Source organism: Chelonia mydas, chromosome 5 (assembly GCF_015237465.2).
Source record: "Chelonia mydas isolate rCheMyd1 chromosome 5, rCheMyd1.pri.v2, whole genome shotgun sequence".
In the NCBI taxonomy this organism is placed as follows: Eukaryota; Metazoa; Chordata; order Testudines; family Cheloniidae; genus Chelonia; species Chelonia mydas.
The window spans coordinates 94166671-94187582 of NC_051245.2; the positions used below are offsets into that span (position 1 = coordinate 94166671).

At 38.0% G+C, this 20912-nt stretch overlaps 1 protein-coding gene across 2 annotated transcripts; it reads left to right on the forward strand.

The window, feature by feature from the left end:
- Positions 1-1168: 1168 nt before the first annotated feature.
- Positions 1169-7860, forward strand: C5H9orf40 (chromosome 5 C9orf40 homolog). 2 transcript variants are annotated; one of them, XM_043547606.1, is made up of 2 exons: positions 1169-1789; positions 2100-2276. In XM_043547606.1, exons 1-2 carry the CDS (start codon positions 1217-1219, stop codon positions 2148-2150), a joined length of 624 nt encoding a protein of 207 aa, XP_043403541.1. In that variant the 5' UTR covers positions 1169-1216; the 3' UTR covers positions 2151-2276. The 2 variants fall into 2 exon arrangements, with proteins under 2 accessions (XP_043403541.1, XP_007065614.2); XM_007065552.4 differs by lacking the exon at positions 2100-2276 and adding an exon at positions 6429-7860 and having other exon boundaries at positions 1333-1789.
- Positions 7861-20912: the final 13052 nt, after the last annotated feature.

Consider the following 20912-nt stretch of genomic DNA (forward strand, 5'->3'; position numbering starts at 1 on the left):
ACTTACTCTGACTCATCTAGCTATGGTCCCTTTTTCTTGGGTCATTTTTCGCTTTCTGTTTTTAAGGCAGATATTTCACGCTTCCAATTTTGCTTTAATTGAAAGTACAATTTTAAAGTTCATGTGGGCAAAAAAGCATTTACTATTTTAAATGCTGTCTAGGACTGCATAATACTTGCACATTTTTAAAAACTGTTCTGCTCAGATCCCTAGCCAGAAAAAATATTGGATTAACAGCAGTTTCAATAAAGGTTTACTTGCAGGTAGTCTGAACTTTCTAAAAGGAACCAGATTTTTGCTTTTTTAATAAAAATAAATTAGTCCAACCTTAAGTAAAGCCTGTTGAAAGTTTAGATGCTGCCATTAAGGGAAATAAAAATAAACAAACTTGTTGCCTTAAGAAGGCAACTGATGGTCTTCTGTGGCTTTTTGTACACACACACACAAAATCTACTTTAATCCTTTATAGATAGATACTTTCAAAAAGCCTTTTGCATTTTAAAATTTATTAAAATAAGGTACATTTAGGGTAAATGTTGATCATACAGTCCCTTTACACCTGTATTATTGCCCAGTTGCTCTTGCCCTTTTATTTCAGAATGCATTTTTTCTCTATCTGTGTGCACACTGTGTGTTACTGATTTTATTTAGATAATCATTACTAGAAATATCAACTTGTTGCAGCCTAAGCCCAAAAAAAGTCCCAGTCCTAGACCTGGAAGGCAGTTATGCTAAAGCGACAGCAAAGTTTGTAATAGAATAAAGCTGCAACAAGGTGAATCTACATTTGAACTTCATCCCCAGAGATATGTCCCTAAGCAGGGATGTACTAAATCCCTCTTCATGTGACTTTGGTATGCCCACAGCTGGACCCTTGTGGTGAATTGTAGGTGTCACCTTGCGCCAAGATAAATACAGGGGCTGAAACGTAGCTCCTCTGTCCCGGGCGGCATTAAATCAGCACTGCTTAGCTCTAGTTTATACCCTGGGTCCTAAACAGCTGGAGCCTGGTAAATTACAGGTGGTTGGTGAGGTTGTACAGCTTCGTGCCCCCGCTCCAACACGGGGTAGCTACAAAACAGGAGAGAGTTCCGAAGCAAGCAGCCCAACCAAGAAAGGCGCGGGACGGGGTGGCATAGATAAGTGACAGAGGTTCACGCGGTACCAGCCAGAACTCGTGGCAGGCTCTAGTGTTCCCCCCTGCATTGGTGTGGAGATGGCGGCTTCTAGCCCACCCCACCGCGCAGAGAGAGAGCTGGCGGCATGCGCACGCCCCCTAGAGGGCACTACGAGACGCGGAAGGGGAGGGAAGGACGCTAGCCCCCCGCAAGTCGCATGCGCACCTAGCCCTGTCCCGCCCGCTGGGAGAGAAGTGCTTGGGGCCGCGCGCGCCGCGGAGGTACAGCTGCTCGCGCTCAGCCAGCTGATGGCCAAGCGGCACGCGGAGCCGTTAGTGTGTCACGTGCCCTGGAAGCGTTTCCTGCCCGAACCGCCTCCGTTGCTCCGCGTGCCCGGGAGGTGCCTGCGGGACGGCCCCGAGCTGTGGAGCCCCGGCCGCGCGGTATCCGGGGGCCCTGACAAGAAGCGGAAACTGGAGGAGGCCGAGGCGCCTCCGGGGAAGCGGCCTGGGCTCAGAGGCAACAGGCCTGGGAGGGAGCCCGGAGACCCCGCCAGCCCGGGAGGGAGGAGGCGGCAGCAGCAGCGCGGGGGGGACGTAGGGCCCCGGCCGGAACCGGCGATGCGGGCAGGCGGCCCGGATCCTCTGGGGGAAGAGCGGGGACCCGAGGAGGTAAAGGCCGGGGAGGGGGAGGGGTCGTGCTGATTCGGGTGGATCGGCTGTTAGGGCTTCGAGAGGGTCCTAGCCTGCAGACCGGGCTTGGTTTCGGCGGTTCAGGGTCCCTGTGCCAGGCGCTGGAGGCACTGAGGGGAAAGGCGGGGTGGGAGAGACTCGGACACACACAGCTCCTCTGTGGGGGGTGTGTCCCGCATAGGTAACAAAAGCCCGGTAAAGTCAGTGCAGAAAGCACAGCGTGCCCCTCTCTTGTCTCTGCCCCTCCCTAGCTGCTCTCTTCACACCAAACTCTCTTTTGTGCCTACAGAAGGCATTTGCCATTCATGGGTATGGCCAAACAAGTGTTGGGCTTATCTGAAACACCTGGTGGTTGTTCGCTGTCCAGATACAGCTGTTCCTCCCAGCTACTTCTGTGTAAATCTTGTTTGAAGGTTGAGCATTATCATCTCTGCTTTTTAACAAAACATCTTTTGTAGCTGGACCAAGTGAGTGTTTTCCTACACAGGTGGTTCTTCAGCTGGGCAATATATAAAGGTTATTTGCATCAGTCTCTAACCACAAAACCGTAGGTACTTGAAGTAGTTTCCATGCATGGTATACAGGGTTTACAGTTAGGTTCAATGGCTCTCAGTAGCCCCACTATACAGATTGTTCCACCACCGCTGCACAAAACTTACTGGTTTAACACAGTGCACGGACTTCACTTGAATTTTAACTAGATAAGATACCTTACTCTGTATTTCTAAGATTTCTGTGTAGCTTGTGCCTCCTGTAAATGGAGTCTTCCATGGATTACACATGCCTTCTTCAGGGGTCTTTCATCTCACTGGAACACTAGGAGGACTTGTATCACCACTCTCCCTCTCTGTAGTGCTCATTCTCCAGGCAGAAGGTAAAACTGAACTTTTCCTGAACACACGACAGTTTAGTTTGACTTCACTTCACCATTGGAATACATACAAGAAGGATTGCATGTTAATGGCTGACATCATTTCTAGATTATTAAATCCACAGAGTTGAGGTTTCTCAGAGACTAATTTTTCACTGAAATTTTTCCCTGGCACAGCTGTTCTGTGCAGTGCTGCCAGAGTGACCCACTTGAAGCAACAGGTCCAGTGGGAAGATGTCACAAATAAGTATCAGTTCAATTATTATTATTATAAAAGTGCAATTCGCAGATCTGTGATGCTGCCCATTATATTCAATATTATAGGGGGAAAGTACATACTTTTAACCTGTTGCACATCTTTAAACCTGTCATGAGGCAGAAAAATAAATGCATATTTAAAAAATAAAACTAAATGGCAATGATAGGCAAGAGTTCTGCAACACTTAACTTTTGTTGAAGGAAATTCCTGAATAAAACAACTGTAAAACCTCCTCCCCAAGTATAAATTACAGAAGCTGGGGTAGAAAAGATCTATTAGTTCATCTCCCAGCCAACTTAGCTGTTTTAACTGAAAATAGAAGCCTTGACCAAATTAATGGGACGTTCTTGGAGACTTAGTATTTTTGAAAATCTGGCCAATTATAGACTTAAGACCCCAGTTTGAGGTAACCATTTTTTAAAATCTGGGTCCTTGAAGACATAACTATGTACAACTGACAGCTGTGTTGGGCTTTCTGCTTTCCACGTACAGTATCGTGTTCTCTTCTCCTGCTCCTCTTTCTTTCCCTCATGGTCAGAAATGTACATATGAAATATGTAGAATTATCCCACAGATGAAGTGAGGAAGGATTTTTTAATCCAATGGAAAACCCATACTACGCCATGCTTCATACAAGAACATATCTCTGTTTAGAAGGAGAAAAGACCGACTCCTTCCTCCACTGAGTATTTTGATAGCACAAGTTGGTTTAAGGATTTGTATTGGAAATGTTGAGTTCATTATTTATCTCTGTTTTTACCTTAAGTCAGGGTAATTGTAATTACTAATTGTAATGATGTAAACCTTTATTCCTGTATAGAAGGCTGTAAACATACCTTGTTCTGTCTTACTAAGGAGATAGATATGACTTGCTGAAAATAATTCTGCAGAAAGATTTTTAAATGTCTATTTTTAAAGTATCTTTTGGGCTATATGTTGACAAATAAGTCTTGACAAATTTACTAGTTTCTATAAACTCTGCTTAGGGTGCTTCTTTTTTGATATCCTCTAGTTTCAAATTTATCAGACATACACACTCCTGAAGAGGTGGAGTTTTCTGATAACAGAGCTACTTGGTTACTCTACCCCTCTAACCTGTTTATTTGGGGTCCAGCAAACTGCTAACTCCTCCATTGATGTGTCTACTACTCATAGCTGTCCCAAACAGCAGCATAATGAAATTGACATTATTCACAATTTTATTGCTTCCTATAGATGTCATAATAACAGTAGCAAAACGGACCGGAATCTTTTTTTTTTTTTAATTTCATGCTGCTGCTTGGCAAAGCTGTGAATAACTGCAGTTGTCTTAGAGCTGACTTTGCAGACTCAAGAAGACAGCATCGTTTGTCACATTTGGGAGTTTATCTTTGTATCGGTAGAGTTAGAAAAATCAGTCTTTTCAAACGAAAGATTAAATTCTATAGATATAGATGGTTTAAGGCCTTTAGGCTTTCCACTTACTCTTGACAAGTGGATTTTCAAAGCCCTGTTTTGAAAATATTCCAAGGTTATACAAAAGATCTGACCCTTCCCACACATTCTTTTTGCTAGTGTTTGGCACTTGCAGCGATCTTTTGTGGTCTGAAGTTATCCTTTCTTTGGCAGTATAGGTTGTGCATGATACAAAGGGACTCTTTCTCTTTGTTAATTTTTTCCTTTAGGTAAATAAGCTGAGGTCCTGTTCCTACAACAGCTTACACACCTGCTTAAAGTTAAGCACATGAGTGGGCTTTGCACTGGGGCCCTACATTGTAACCACTTGGGATAAAAATTTAAATTTGAAAGATTTTGATGCATATAATCCCCTATATTATGAATGTAATTTTGTCTTTATTTTAATTAAAATGTAAATAGCCTTTCCATCTCTATGGCACTACATTCTCCTACTGCTTGTGTCACAGACATCTAACGTATGGGCATACTATGCTGTTTTAGTCTGTCTCCAAAGATCTCGTATAAATGAAAAACACAATTTGTGATAGTAAAGCACTACAGTGCCTAGCATGATGGTGTTCTGGTCCTTGACTACAGTTCCTAGGCACTATGGTAATACAAATAGTAAATAATAATGATGATAAAGTGCTGTTAGCTGAAAACATAATGCATTTGTGCACATGTATGTGGATGTGGGCTTTGCAAAATGCCTAGAGATCTTCATAAAAACTGCATGTTGGGTTCAAACACTTAATACTATGACACCAACTGACTGCCTGATAATTCTATGTAATTATTTGATTACATTTTGTTTTCTTCTACTGCAGAGCCAGCAGAGGGTGCAAAATTTTATTTCAAAAGCCATGTCTACCCTGAATGATGCCAATTCCACAGTTAGAAATACCATATTAATTTCAAACTCTAATAGAAATGGAAAGAATTGTTTCAAGATTCTGAGTATTAGAAACAATACAGTAAAACAAAACTATACAGAAATACATGTCATTTTAAGTTGTGACAGGAGTAATTGTTTTTGCTTAGTCCCTTAGTGTAGGAAGGAATCATGAGTCTGGAGGAGCAACTTTTATACATAACAAATATTTTATATATTCCACAATGGATGACTTGGAGGTTTAATTATGTTCCCTTTTTTATGGTCTGTGTTTCTTCAACAGAAACAGTCTTTGCTTGGAGTGTCTCACTCCATTAACTTTAGTGCTGCTTATTTGAGTAATGATCTCTGGCTAAAAACAGATAGATTTGCCAACGGAGGGGGGGGGGGGGAACAGTTTTGTAACAAATCTGTCTGCAGAGTAAATCAGTAATGAATTTGTTCCAGTCTTATTAGTTGTCATCTGCACTGCTTATCATATACTCTGGTGAAAATTCATTATTAACTTTGCTTTGTTTGTATTTACATATACGTAGATATAGAAAGAAAAAAGGAACAGAAAATATTAGAAATCTTTTCTAATATTTTGCTTGCACTGTAGCTACCATTCTTTAAATAAATCTACCATAGATGTATTCAGCTCCCTACTGGGGAAATACTTATGATTCTTGTGACTGATACCACTTATGGAAATTTTCTTGAATGTTCCTTAAGCTAAGAAACGTCTCATGAGTCTCAGACTTTGAAATTGTCCATAGTGTTTGTATATTTTGTGAGAGGCAACAAAGGAGGGTTTGTGATGAACAATTTTGATTTGTGTAAAGTTAAAGTGCAGAAACATTGCCTCTTAAATATCATTGCATGCATAATCTGTGAGCTGCAGTAGACAAAGTTGTACACAAGGTACTCAAAGACAATACAATAGTCCTCAGCAAAAATATTTAAATAATTACGCCCAAAACAGAAGCAAATTATTTGGTTAGGATTGTCCATTATTTTTTAATGTATTACGTTTTCTTAAAACATTTAAGAAAGTAAAATATATAACCCTAAAACCATCTGGGAAATATCTCTTGGCTCAGTTTCTTTTGCAAAGGGGGTTATTCTCTTCTTTCTACTGCAGTGCCATACATTAACGTGTTATGTTTTATTTCCAAAGCATGAGGAAGAAATTTGGCAATACAACTCATTCCAGTACTGGAGAGCACCATTACCTGCTATTGATCTGTCTGGCATTCTGGACTTAGATGGGGAGAACATGACAGATGCAAGAACTACTTCCAGGACTGAAATCATAGAGACTGAAATGGAGACCTGAGTAATTAATTCCTTGTAGCAAATCTATTTTGAGGGGGCTTGTTTCTGTTTGTATTCAGGTTTTTCCTACTTTGACAAAAGTATAACATTCTTTTTTCAAAATGTCAGAAACATACTTATTGTTCCAATCTGCATAAGTAAGGATGGGTTTGTCTACATTGATTGAAGGATCGTTGTTGGACACTTGCCAATAAATTGGAAAGGTGAATTTACCTATACAATGGAGAGAAGGTTACTGACACAGTACTGGCAGAAATATTTGAAAAACGGATGTGTAACAATGTGTAGAAAATCAGAATTTATTTCTGGACTTTCATAGCCAGCAAAATGAATAGCTTGGAGCGCTACCGGTAGAAGACAAATGCCAAAACATTCCTCCTGCCCTGAACAGAAAGGATGTAGTTGACATACATAAAAGTGAGGTTTTTATACCATGCACTTATTTAAAAAAACTACACCAAAACAACCACCTTTACAATCTTTTCTGATGTTTTTGCTTTAGATGTTGAACAAAAACAAACAAAAATCAGATACAAGTATTTCTATGCAAACCAGAAATGACTATGGTGAGATTTTCTTTTCTGCTGAGAGCTGCCCTAAGTTACTTCACCTTCTCGCTAGTGATAACTTGAATCAGTAGGTGGCTTATGAGTGTATTGTTTTCTTTTTCACGTGCTCAAGTTAGTGCTGTTCCCATTTTTTGTTGTCATTGGGTTTAGAGCATTTTGTGGGGTTGAACTGCCTGAGATGTACAAAGCTGACAAGAAGAGCAGAGTGAAATGATCAGGCACACTTTTTCAGGGTTGAGTGATTTAGGTCCCGGTCCTGCAAAGACTTGTGCACGTACATAACTTTTCACACCTATGTAGTCCCATTGAATTCATGTGCTGCTGCAGGAATGGGACCTTAGTGCTCATTTTTTTTTATTTGATACACTTTTGTCACTAATAATTGTCCGAAATTAGATGTCATGTCTTATCGGTGAACTTTGATTTCATGTGATTTGTCTCCAAGTATCCTGGAAATAAGATATTTTTGTTGGTATCATATCTGCTTTGAGAAGGTTTTTGGTGAATTTTTAAAAAACTTATTTTGTTAAAGAACAATAAAGTTTTCAATGTATATTTGAGCATTTTTGTACTATATTTAAATTACCCAACTTTTCTTCTGTCTTCAGAATGTTACTCATGTAATTGTAATTTGTTATTGCTTGGATATGTTTGTTTACAGTACTAAGTTGGATGGCCTACTTAGTAAACATTTCAGAAATCCTTTTTAGTGTTTGTACTTTGTCTTCAGTTTTTACACTGTGTGCAGCTTGAATTCATTTTTTTTGTGGTACGCACAGAGGTGAAGAAAGGGGCTAGACCTGGGCATAGCATGAAGCTTTTGCTGGAAATCTTTCTTACCATGCTGCTTATGAACTCAGTGTATCCTGGTTCTCTCCTCAATGTTCCCCTTTGCTGCGTTTCCCTAAATAGACTTCTTGTACTCAAGTGGCCAGTATTTCTGGATATTTGTCAGATTGTGTTGGTGTTTTTATTTGACTAGACCTCAGTTGCACTATAGCAAAACAAAATAAATTTCATTTTAATTTGTATGTGATCCTACATCTCCAGAGGTGTATCTAATGCTCTAATCATTGCTACTATATCGAGGTCCATTTTTAAAGCTTTCAGTGTTTGTTTTGACTGTATAATTTTTATTATTTAAGTTTTACAGTATCTTGGATTTAAAGGGACACAGTCAACTTTTTTTAAAAAATCAATTGTGCATAATTTTTAAAAAATTATGTGCTTTTCAGTAACATCTATGTTTACTATAACTGAAAAGTTAGTAGAAAGTAAGATTTTTCTTTTTTTTTTCATAGTTGGTTTATTTTGTGTATTTGATGACATCTTTGTGTGTGGCCAGTCTCCCTATTTCCATAAGTTCTTGTGGTGTATTTACCCAACAGCAAAGTAGAAAAATCATTTTTAAAAATAGGAAAATATTATAAAATCAGACTCTCAAGGGAGTCAGGTGCAAGCGTAGTACCTAAAATTACTTTTAATTTGATGTTTTAAGCTAATATTTCTGGCAATGTTTCTGTAAAACATGAATAACATGTACATTCACAAAGGTTATGGTCATACTCCACTACCCAGTTATTTAGCAGCTTATTGAACCAAACACTGACTAGAACTAATTACTGTTTCAAAAGGTGTCAAAATTCCAGGTAAGAAAATGTGAGGTAGAAGAATTTAGAATTTTTTTTAAAAAATGGTGTGTGTGATTTAAACATCTTACACTACATATGCTGAAAAGGCAAATTTGGTTACGAGTATATGATTCTTTTCTATATATCATCTGTGCAGGATTCTCACTCCTAGGTCATGTGTTCTTTAGTACAAGACACAGAACTCTTCTCATTCTCAAGATTAGAACACAAATCATACCCCTTAATGGCTTTTGGGCACAATGCCCCTTTAAGTGTCTAGTTGGCAAAGGAGTTTTTGGTTTTTTTTGAGAAGGGTGTGCGTGACCATATCAAAAGCCTTACTAAAGTAAAGATATACCACATCTACCACTTCCCTCCTACCCCAAGGCTTGTTTCCCTGTCAAAGAAAGCTATTAGGTTGGTTTGACACAATTTGTTCTTGATAAATCCGTGCTAACTTGTTACTTATTTTCTAGATGTTTACAAATTGATTGCTTGATTATTTTCTCCGTTATCTTTCCAGCTACTGAAGTTAAGCTGACTGGTCTGTACTTCCCCAGGTTGTCCTTATTTCTTTTTTTTTTTTATAGATGGGCACTATATTTGCCCTTTTCCAGTTCTCTGGAATCTCTCCAGTCTTCCATGACTTTTCAAAGATAATCACTAATGGCTCAGATATCTCCTCAGACAGCTCAAAATTTTGTGCACGGAATTTTTAATTTTTTGGTGCAGAATTCCCCCAATAGTAAAGCATGTAGAGGATCCTTAGGGTGAGTTTGTGGGGGAAGAGGTTGTAGGAAGACACTTATGCTAGGAGCATGTTAGCCCATAATTCTTGCATGTTTTCTTGAAGCATCTGGTATGGCATAGTTAGAGATGATACTAGATTGGATGGACTACTGGTGTGATAAAGCAATTCTTGTGTTCCTTAGGTGATGCTGGTGTCCCCCAGGGATCTGTACTGGGCCCAGTCCTATTTAACATATTCATAAATGATCTGAAAAAAGGGGTAAACAGTGAGGTGGCAAAATTTGCAAATGATACAAAACTACTCAAGATAGTGAAGACCCAGGCAGAGTGCAAAGAGCTACAAAAGGATCTCTCAAAACGGGGTGACTGGGCAACAAAATGGCAGATGAAATTCAATGTTGATAAATGCAAAGTAATGCACATTGGAAAATATAATCACAACTATACATACATAATTGGGTCAAAATTTGCCATTACCACTAAAGAAAGATCTTGGAATCATTATGGATAGTTCTCTGAGAACATCCACTCAATGTGCAGCGAGTCAAAAAAGCGAACAGAATGTTGGGAATCGTAAAGAAAGGGATTGATAATAAAATACCATATTGCCACTATATAAATCCGTGGTATGCCCACATCTTGAATACTGTGTGCAGATGTGGTCGCCCCATCTAAAAAAAAAAAAAAATATCGGAATTGGAAAAGGTTCAGAAAAGGGCAACAAAAATTATTAGGGGTATGGAACAGCCGTCGCATGAAGAGAGATTAATAAGACTCGGACTTTTCAGCCTGGAAAAGAGAGGACGAAGGGGGGGATATGATAGAGGTTTATAAAATCATAACTGGTGTGGAGAAAGTAAATAAGGAAGTGTTATTTTCTCCTCGTCATAACGCACGAATTAGGGGTCACCAAATGAAATTAATAGGCAGCAGGTTTAAAACAAACAAAAGGAAGTATTTTTTTCACACGACGCACAGTCAACCTATGGAACTCTTTGCCAGAGGATGTTGTGAAGACCAAGACTATAACGGTTCAAAAAAGAACTCAATAAATTCATGGAGAATAGCTCCATCAATGGCTATTAACCAGGATGGGCTGGGATGGTGTCCCTAGCCTCTGTTTGCCAGAAGCTGGGAATGGGTGATGGGATGGATCACTTCATAGATATCATAGAATAGCAGGGTTGGAAGGGACCTCAGAAGGTCATCTAATCCAACCCCCTGCTCAAAGCAGGACCAATCCCCAACTAAATCATCCAGAACAACTGAACCAAAAAGATAAGTTTGAGAACAGCAGATGTTCTTTTCCAGCTTTGTTAAGGGTATAAGAATTTCTCTTCAAAACAGAGATGATTTTAGGGAAACCAATAGCCACTTGTTTCCATGCCATATCCAGAACATACCTAACATATGTCCACTCTGGTCTGATGGATCAAGCCTACTGGTCAGGAAATGTACAAAACCAGGATACTTCACTAGCCTGGCTTTAGCCAGGCAAGATCTACTGTAGGAATGTCCATATTTAATTTTGTGCTGAAAGAGGCAACACCCAACTCTGACATACATGCAAAGCATGTGGGAACTCCCAACATGTTTCTTTGTTTCTTCCTCCCCAAACACAAACTTTGGAAATAGGGTTTTACAAGTCTCTATCTCTGACTTTCTTTCACCTTTTCCTTAGCACTTTGGCTGAGAATAAGGGTTGAGGTGAAGACAAGAATGAGGAATGAAATAACTATTGGTAACAATTGCCTATATGGTTCCTTTCTTCATCTCTAAATCTATGAGCCCTCATTTGAAAATCTTTAATCCTAGTAAAGATCCTGCTCTAGGCCCTGAGTCAGATAGACCACAGGTAGAATTCTAAGGTAGATTGTAATGTTCACATTTAAATTTGTCCAGGAAACAGGATTAACACCATTACTCTATAACTTGATGATTACCTGTTCTGTTCATTACCTGTGGGGCACCTGGCATTGGCCACTGTCAGAAGACAGGATACTGGGTTAGATGGACCTTTGGTCTGACCCAGTATGGCCATTCTTATGATGTTAAATAACTTTTAGACCAACCTGTACATTTGGCTGGGTTAATTATTTCAGAGCATACAGTTATAACCTTGAAACTGTAGGTGGCAGTGTACATACACAATAAACTATTGTAAAACGGAACATTTTGTTATCATTGGAATGTTATCCTGAACTGTTGCTGAAAATCCAAGTAAGTGACATTGTGAATGTTAATCATTTATTTACTGTGATTCGCAACTGAAAGCAGATGAAGGCACATGTTCCTGATTACAAGGTAACACAAGCTCTTCAATTTCATTACAATAAAAACAGTTCACCAGAGTTTTCACAGTCAATCACCCTGTTCCTCTCTCTGAAAGCTTTTCAATTTAAGCACGTGGAAATTTGTAGTAATTGTTTCTTAGCACCGTTTCCATTAACTGCAATTGCAAAGCAAGCTTTATCTGATTGTGTGGTATATGGAAACTTCAGTCTAAAATTCAGTGGCTGAAGGCTACATGAAGTTTATTCATTAGTCATAGGGATGAAGAAGGTAAGTATGTTAACTCATAAGAATGAGGGTTATTGTTAGGGGCAATATTTAAGAATTTGTATACAGATAACTGGCATTTAAAATGTGATGAAATTTCTAATGTGTTCTTACAGTTTTAATGAATGATTCTGCCTTTCAGTAACTAGTGAAAACAAGAATATGTTTCCTTCATTAAAATGATCTTGAATTTAAAGTGCATATTTTATTATGGGATTTGATTTCAATACAGTAAGCTATGCAGTTTTTAATCATCAGTGTTTTTCTTTAAGTGAACTGTTCTGTTAATATGAAGGTGATTTGAGCACTTCTGTGCAATGAAATGGTAGCCAATGGTAACAAATGTACTTAAAACCAGTTTTCCTAGATTAAACCCATGCAAATCATTCCAAAGTGTTATGGACTGTTTCTTGTCTGAAGTAAAAGTAGTTTCCTTAATGCTATTTATTGCTAGCATCTGAAAAACTGGAAAATTGTTTTCTAATAATATCATTTCATAGTTGAGACTGTATGGGCAATCGGACAGATTACCTTTGGATTTTCTTGGAATGACTGTGAACTGATGAAAGTGGGAACAGAGGCTTGTGAAGTATCTCTTTTTATGTTTGTTTGTTTTATGATGACAGAATTTTTTAGGGATTTGATTTGAATATGGTGGAAACAAAACTGCATGAGAAATATGAGGCTGTGAAGAAGAAATTAAAAGAAAAAGTTGTGGCCTCAATGAAAACTTGAAGGAAAATGTTAGTTATCTCTGGTTTTTATATATAGGACCATAGAACTTTTACACAATATATGACACCACACACAGCTCAGTTTTGTAATACCCTTGATTGGAACAATGCATAATATGCTTCTAATTACATTGAAACACATAAAATTTAGTCTCATAGGATCAAACCTTAAGTGTCAAACCTCCCCTTTCTTTATAAAGGGAAAGTGCTGAGTGTATTTCCTGTGTGATCTTTTATATTCCAGATTCTGCAATTTTTTTGTTAGTTTGTTTCCTCTCCCTTTTCTTCTTGGGATCTCAAACAGATACATTTTGCTTCTGATTATTTAAATGCTGTACACATTAATTTGATAAACAGATATAGACTAAATGCCACACAGTTTTACAATTGTCGCTTGTAAATCACAGTATATTTTGACCAGACAGTATCATAAAATCTTGCTACTATGCTCATATTACAGAGTTATTAATGTGCTTTTTAAGTACTAATTTTTCCAAACGTTGGAAAACCTTCTGTGGTTAAATGGTGTAGCACTATGTTTCAGAGAAAACTTTGTGCTTCCTTGTAGATAACATGTAATTTAAGGAGGAATGTTAGGGGGCTTATTCCTTCACCCACTTACTTCCCTGGTCCTTCTCGCATGAATAGAGAGCAACAATACCCGAAGTCCAAAGGTGCAAACAATTCGATGTTTATTGGGGTGAACTTCCAGCAAGCATGATTCCAGTTTCCTTCCTTAGTATCCTCCTTCCCAGCTCTGACACCACAGAGCCTTACACATGTGTCCCTGTTCCCATTCCTGCCTTTAGCAAAATATGATTCCAATTTCCTTACCCCCATTCCCTGTTCCCATTTTCCCACCCTCTCACTTCCTGATTGACTGCAGACTATATAGTAAAACTTGAGTTCTTCTTAGCTATACCTTAACCAATCATTTTCCTGAAATTTAACTAACCAATCCTAACATATTGTAACATGATTATGTAACCAACTATATCCCACCACCTTAATTAATTTAAACCCAGCAAAATTAATTATACAGCAGTCAGGAACAATCACAGAACCAGACAGAGATTATACAGACAAACAATAGCAAAGTGGGACCAAACAATACAGAAGTGAGGATTTCACATCCTAGCTATTGATAAGTGAGTTCTTGCCAGACAGGATGCTATCAAACTAAGTTTCCTTTTACATTTTCTAGGCACTTTCCTTTCTCTGGAGGTGATAGGCAGTATTAGGACAAGATTGTATTCCAATAGTACCTTCTTTCAATGTGACTAGTTTGGAATGTGAGGATGTGACCGATCGCTTCCCAGTTTATGCAAAAAGAAAAGGAGTACTTGTGGCACCTTAGAGACTAACCAATTTATTTGAGCATAAGCTCATCTTCTGTATTTTCCACAGTATGCATCCGATGAAGTGAGCTGTTGCTCACGAAAGCTTACGCTCAAATAAATTGGTTAGTCTCTAAGGTGCCACAAGTACTCCTTTTCTTTTTGCGAATACAGACTAACACGGCTGTTACTCTGAAACCTTCCCAGTTTATGGCTGCCTGTTGCTTAGCCAAAGGCCTTAGCCTAAGAACAGGGCCTCAGACTGTCACAGTAAGAGAAGGACCTTACATCAGCAGACAGTGATTTTGATTCTTTCTTTTATACCTCTATAACTAGCCAAGTGATAAGAATACACCTAAATTCTTGAAGTACAGGCCTTTGCAGACAGGCCTGATTATCTATATCCTAACAAGGAATGCATGGCATGAAGGAAGAAAATTTAAATCTTTTTTCTTATAATCAGGTGTATCAAACTCGTTCAATGTTGACAGCCAAATTGTACTTTCAGTTGCACTCTATAGTGACACCCTGAAGGAGAGGGGCAGGGAGCAGTGCAAACTTCCCTTCCCCCCAAAATAAAACCTCTTAAAATGAATAATATCCAAACTGAAGTGATTTAAAAAAATTAGGTTGAACTGGAACCCAAATAGTAAAATGCCTTAGTCACAAGCAATATGATTGCATGGTGTAACTACAAGGTAAGGTATAGATTTCTTTGATGCCTTAAATGTGCATTATCATCTTTTAATATAAGGAGGTGGTGGTTTGGATTGGTTGGTTGGGTTTTTTGTTTTTGTTTTTTTTGCCCTTCAATTACTGATAACTACTCTCAATCTTAACTCATTTTATGTAGTAGGATTTTTTGTTTTTTTCCCCCTTTTGTTTGTGAATATATGCTATTCAGACTCCCCATTAATAAAAATAAGAAACATTTTGCCTTTCAAGACCTGATTTTCAAGGTCTGTGTTTCTTCTGTATTGTTCTACTATAAGAGATAGAAATAGCATCAGTTTTTGCAGGGGAAATGCAGTTTTCTAATTTAGAGCTCAATCCTGCAGACATTAAAAGAGTAGTACTTTACTGCCATGAGACTTAGACACTAAAATGGTGACTTCAATAGGGCCGTCCACAGTATTAAACACTAAGTTTAGTAGTAAGCGTTTGCAGGATTAAGCCCTTAGGACTCAGCAGATAAGTAATCAAGGAGATAATAATTTCCAATTATTTAAAAAATATATTTATTTGTATTCTCCACATCATCTATACATATTTTATATTTATTTGGGGATGCAAGTTACTTATTTATAAAGATAGCTTTTCAGTTCACCTTAGAGAATCAAAATACAAATACTACTAGAGGTCAATACCTGTATTCACATACACAACTAATATGCAAGCACGTGACTCCCTTTGACCTGTTCATGGAAGCACCATTTGCACAGCAGAGAGCAGAATTTCACTGCAGTGTGAGTGTTACAAAATCTATTAAAAAACTGGAGAAAAGAAACGCATCACTCGGCAAAACAGCAATGTTTCAACAGATAATGAATTCAAAATAGTATACAATGGGTTAAATCCTGGCCTCATTAAAATCAGTGGCAAAATTCCATTTAATTTTTGTGGGGCCAGGATTTCACTCAAAGGATTTAATATGTTCCTAAGAGCAGGAAAACTTAAACAGCATTCTCAGAAACAAAGTAGTTGGATTTCTTTTTTGTCAGTGATTGATCCATCTATCTGCCAATTTATCTAAGATAAGTTTTTATGAGACACCACGACTGTGGTAACTGAGCACCTCAAAAAATAAAAAAAGTAAATACATAAGACTATAATAGCTTGCTCACTCAGTATCTCAGTATCAGGCTCTAAATTGCTTGTAAAATACTGATGGGGAAGTTGAATTTTGGGGCTTTGTTTTGGGGTGTTATCCGGTTTTTGATGTATCTTTTTCTGTTCTAGACAGTTTTAACTAAAATTAAATTATTTCCCATTACCTTTATTCTTTGTATTTTTATCAATCCTTGATACAGCTTAAAGTTCATTTTTGTGTTACAGCTGTGGTACAGTTACTAAAACCGAATATTTCTGTGCCACTCAAGAACTAGAAATTAATTGTTACAATATAACCATTGACAACAGGTACAACACAATTAATATGACATCTCATTACTTTAAAATAGACCACTTTGTTCTCCATTCAGCAGGGACTTGAACTTGCAGACTCTGGAGGGCACGATAAATATATTATTATTATTGGAAAATCTTACATCCACACTTCAGCTCTCTTTGTATATAGTTGCGTTTCAACTATTCAAGGAATATGGACTTGATCATACAAGAAACCTAGGTACTAGGAGAGAACTCTTGAAGCTGTACACTATCCCATCTCGTGGAGTTTGATCTTGCAAACTCTTCCTCCTGCGAGTAAGGATTATTCATTCCCATGAGCATAGGTTTGCAGGATCAGAACCATGGAGAGGTACTAGTACTGTATGTTTATTACAGAAAGGATAGTTGCAGAAAGCAAAGTTCTAAATGTTCAACTTCATTTTTTACAGTTTTAAAACATGGATGGATTGCTCATAAATGGTCTATCCACTGTAGAAATATGTAGTATGTACAGCTACCATGCTCCCACTCTCAACCTGTATTATTTCTACACCAATATCTGTGACCAGAAAAATGTTTCACTTTATTAAGGCGCAGATCCTTCAAATGTGTGTGTACTTAACACATAAATCATCCCATTTAAATCAATGGGAATACTCCAGTGAGAAAATTTACATACAAGTGCTTGAAGGACTGAAGTATTTGATCTTTGGGTCTGACTGAATTGATCTAAATCCAGAACCCAAGCTGGTGGGACCAAGGTGGCTGTGCCTTTGTGTTCAAGAGTTAAAGAGGGTTTCAAGTTTGCCCTTATATGTTATAATTTGCCTGGGCAGCTGTGATCATTTTTAGATAATTTTTTATTATTTTTGTAAAGAAACAAATGCAGTTATGTTTTTTAAATGTTCAAATGAATTCCAAAAGATTTTGTAAACTCAAACTTTTTTTGAGTCTAATAAAACATTAACTTTTAGCTCTAATGACAAATATTGAAAGTGCTACTGATCAGTGTCACAGTTTGGATGGTCCTTAGTCCATGTAGAGATGTCTGGCAGCAACAACATGTGTTAACTACTGCTGTGTGAAGTGAATTTTCAGCTAATACACTTGGTTATATTTACCCCTTCAACAGCTAGGTGAACATTAGAACTAATTAAAATTAACTTTAAAAAAGTTTTAGGTATCACAAAGAAAGACAAAGCAAATTCAGGGTTTTTTAAAAAAATATATTCCAAATTAGATCTGGGTGTAAATTGAAGAAAGAATTACAAATAAAATATCTGCAGAATTCATATACACAAATATTTTTGAATTATTCCCCTGGCTCTATGGCCCTGATTCATCAAAACTCTTAAGCATGTGCTAAGTCTCACTGAAATCAAAGCTCAAGCATACGCTTTAGTGCTTTACTAAATGAGGGCTTAAACAGTATTTATCAAATAGCATAGGGGACAAATTACATTCTGATTAACTTTATTTGACCAATTCTATCCCTATTCTCAATATAGCAACTTTTTGCATTACATTAACATTGTGTAATGTATTTTAATAATGATAACATGGTGTATGTGTGTGTATAAGATATATTGCATTATGAAAAGTTTATGAATATAATTACCATTACATATATAAAGTTAATAGACTACTTTTATAGAGTAATGGTGTTAATCCTGTTTCCTGGACAAATTTAAATGTGAACATTACAATCTACCTTAGAATTCTACCTGTGGTCTATCTGACTCAGGGCCTAGAGCAGGATCTTTACTAGGATTAAAGATTTTCAAATGAGGGCTCATAGATTTAGAGATGAAGAAAGGAACCATATAGGCAATTGTTACCAATAGTTATTTCATTCCTCATTCTTGTCTTCACCTCAACCCTTATTCTCAGCCAAAGTGCTAAGGAAAAGGTGAAAGAAAGTCAGAGATAGAGACTTGTAAAACCCTATTTCCAAAGTTTGTGTTTGGGGAGGAAGAAACAAAGAAACATGTTGGGAGTTCCCACATGCTTTGCATGTATGTCAGAGTTGGGTGTTGCCTCTTTCAGCACAAAATTAAATATGGACATTCCTACAGTAGATCTTGCCTGGCTAAAGCCAGGCTAGTGAAGTATCCTGGTTTTGTACATTTCCTGACCAGTAGGCTTGATCCATCAGACCAGAGTGGACATATGTTAGGTATGTTCTGGATATGGCATGGAAACAAGTGGCTATTGGTTTCCCTAAAATCATCTCTGTTTTGAAGAGAAATTCTTATACCCTTAACAAAGCTGGAAAAGAACATCTGCTGTTCTCAAACTTATCTTTTTGGTTCAGTTGTTCTGGATGATTTAGTTGGGGATTGGTCCTGCTTTGAGCAGGGGGTTGGATTAGATGACCTTCTGAGGTCCCTTCCAACCCTGCTATTCTATGATATCTGGATTGTGGTCAAAAGAAGACACTACACTCAGGCAGAATATCAGAAGCCAGGAATGTGCCACTCTGAAGACTTGATTCTAGTGGGTATAAGAGAGCCCCTGGCTAAGTTCACCTATTCTTGTAGATGTTGTTGCTTTTAGTCATACCTTACAGGTAAGAAATGATACATTGAAGACAAAGGATGGGTAAATGAGCTCTCTGGTCTGAAGATGAGTCCCATTGAAATAGGATTGATTGATTTTTCTAGGGAAATTGTAATAGGAACATCTCAATAATTCAGACACAAGGAGATAATGTGGTAAAGAGGTACACTCTACATAGATTCCTGATGATTAACTTGATAGTTAAGTGGTCTCTGAGGGTATGTCTACACTGCAATAAACACCTGCAGCTGGCCCATGTCAGTTGACTTATGCTTGCAGGGCTGTAAAATTGTAGTGTAGATGTTCAGACATGTTCAGGCTCCAGCCAGAGCCCAAACATTTACACTGCAGTTTTATAGCCTTGCAGCCCAATCCCCACAAGCCCGAGTTAGCTTATGTGAGGTTAGATATATCCTGAGGTACCAAATATCAGGTCTTTAGAAAATCCTTGTATCAGATATTGGTGAATATAGTGGTAAAGTTTACAACAGCGTTAAGGTGATTGGGTTGGTGGAGTATACTATGCCAGATTTATTTATTTTTATACAATTAGTTCTAGAGATGACCCACACTGAGCCCTGTCCAATGCCAGGGAAAACATAAAATCTGTCATGACTGAAAGAATTCATATAGTTTGTAATGAGGTGTGAGAAACATGGAATTGTGAAAATGCCAAATGCCCTCGGTCCCTCACTGAAATGAACACAGGCAGATGTGTGCTCCTTCTTGGACACACAATGAAGCCTGTGAGGCTCTATGAGGGTGCTCGGGTATACCTGTACACAACTCATTGCACAGCCAGGACCTACATTATAGGCAGTGCTAGTAGCAATGTCTGTTACTAAAGTTGTCCCACAGTTCCCACTGTAAGACCCAGTTTTTAGTTGTTTATAGGTTTACCAAAATTTAGCTGTTTGGGCTGAAAATTTCCATGCTGGGTGTCTGCCTCAGACTGAATTAATTTATTTGTTAGAAAATGTCACCCAGAATGACTCAGCTGGTTCTGAGAATATGGTTAGAAAAAAATACATTTTGCCTACGGTAAAAAGTCATAGTGACCTTTTTCTTTGAGAAGTTTTAGCACCCGCATGTTTAGGAGTAAAAACTTTAAATTTGGCAGTTGGTTGCCTAAGGGTATCTGATATAGAGGTTTACACAGTTAAAAAAAATCATATGTCATTGCTCTCTTGTACAGCTCTGTATTACTTAACATACTTGCTTTGATGATTACTATAAAGCATGAATCCCCACGAGTATGAAGGACAACCCTGTAGACAGGGAGATATATTTTTTCCAGTTGTTAAGTACCTGTGTACAAGTAACATAGCATTTAAAATCCATAGCTTAATTATAAAATCTAGTAATTAGCAGGTACAATGGAAAAGCTGCTATAAAAGAAGATTAACTACAATATAGAAAAAAAAAAGGGGGGGGGAGTGGAAGGGAGAGGTGTGTGGGTGACAGTCTCATGACCAGAATATATAAATCATTACTAAAGCTTCTTGTGATATTAGAGTTGGACAGATTTGACTGCAGTCATTAAATAATGAAGATAAGCAGACACCAGTCTTCTATATTGCATCCTAAAACTCAACTTTGCAGTGAGGAACCTCAGTTTTCTCCCTCTCATTGCTCCTTCTTGCCCCTGTCTAGTACAGGGTCTGTATTGAAGAATTTTAATGTCAGTCAATCTAATTTGTTGCTCTAAAACTATCAGTTCCATAGATGTTTGTATTCGAAACTCACAAATGCAAAGTAGAAACTGGATGAAGGACAATTGTGCCTTTTCCCACCTGGGAAAGCATGACTGGCAGTTGCCGTTTATGGCAGCAAGGAGGGATGTGGATCTTCCCTTTTCTTCCCCCTTCTAAACGGGGAAGCAGGTGAGGTGACTTCAAATTTTGGGTTTCAGAGTAGCAGCCGTCTTAGTCTGTATCCACAAAAGGAAAAGGAGTACTTGTGGCACCTTAGAGACTAACAAATTTATTTGAGCATAAGCTTTCGTGAGCTTCTGAGCTGTAGCTCATGAAAGCTTATGCTCAAATAAATTTGTTAGTCTCTAAGGCGCCACAAATACT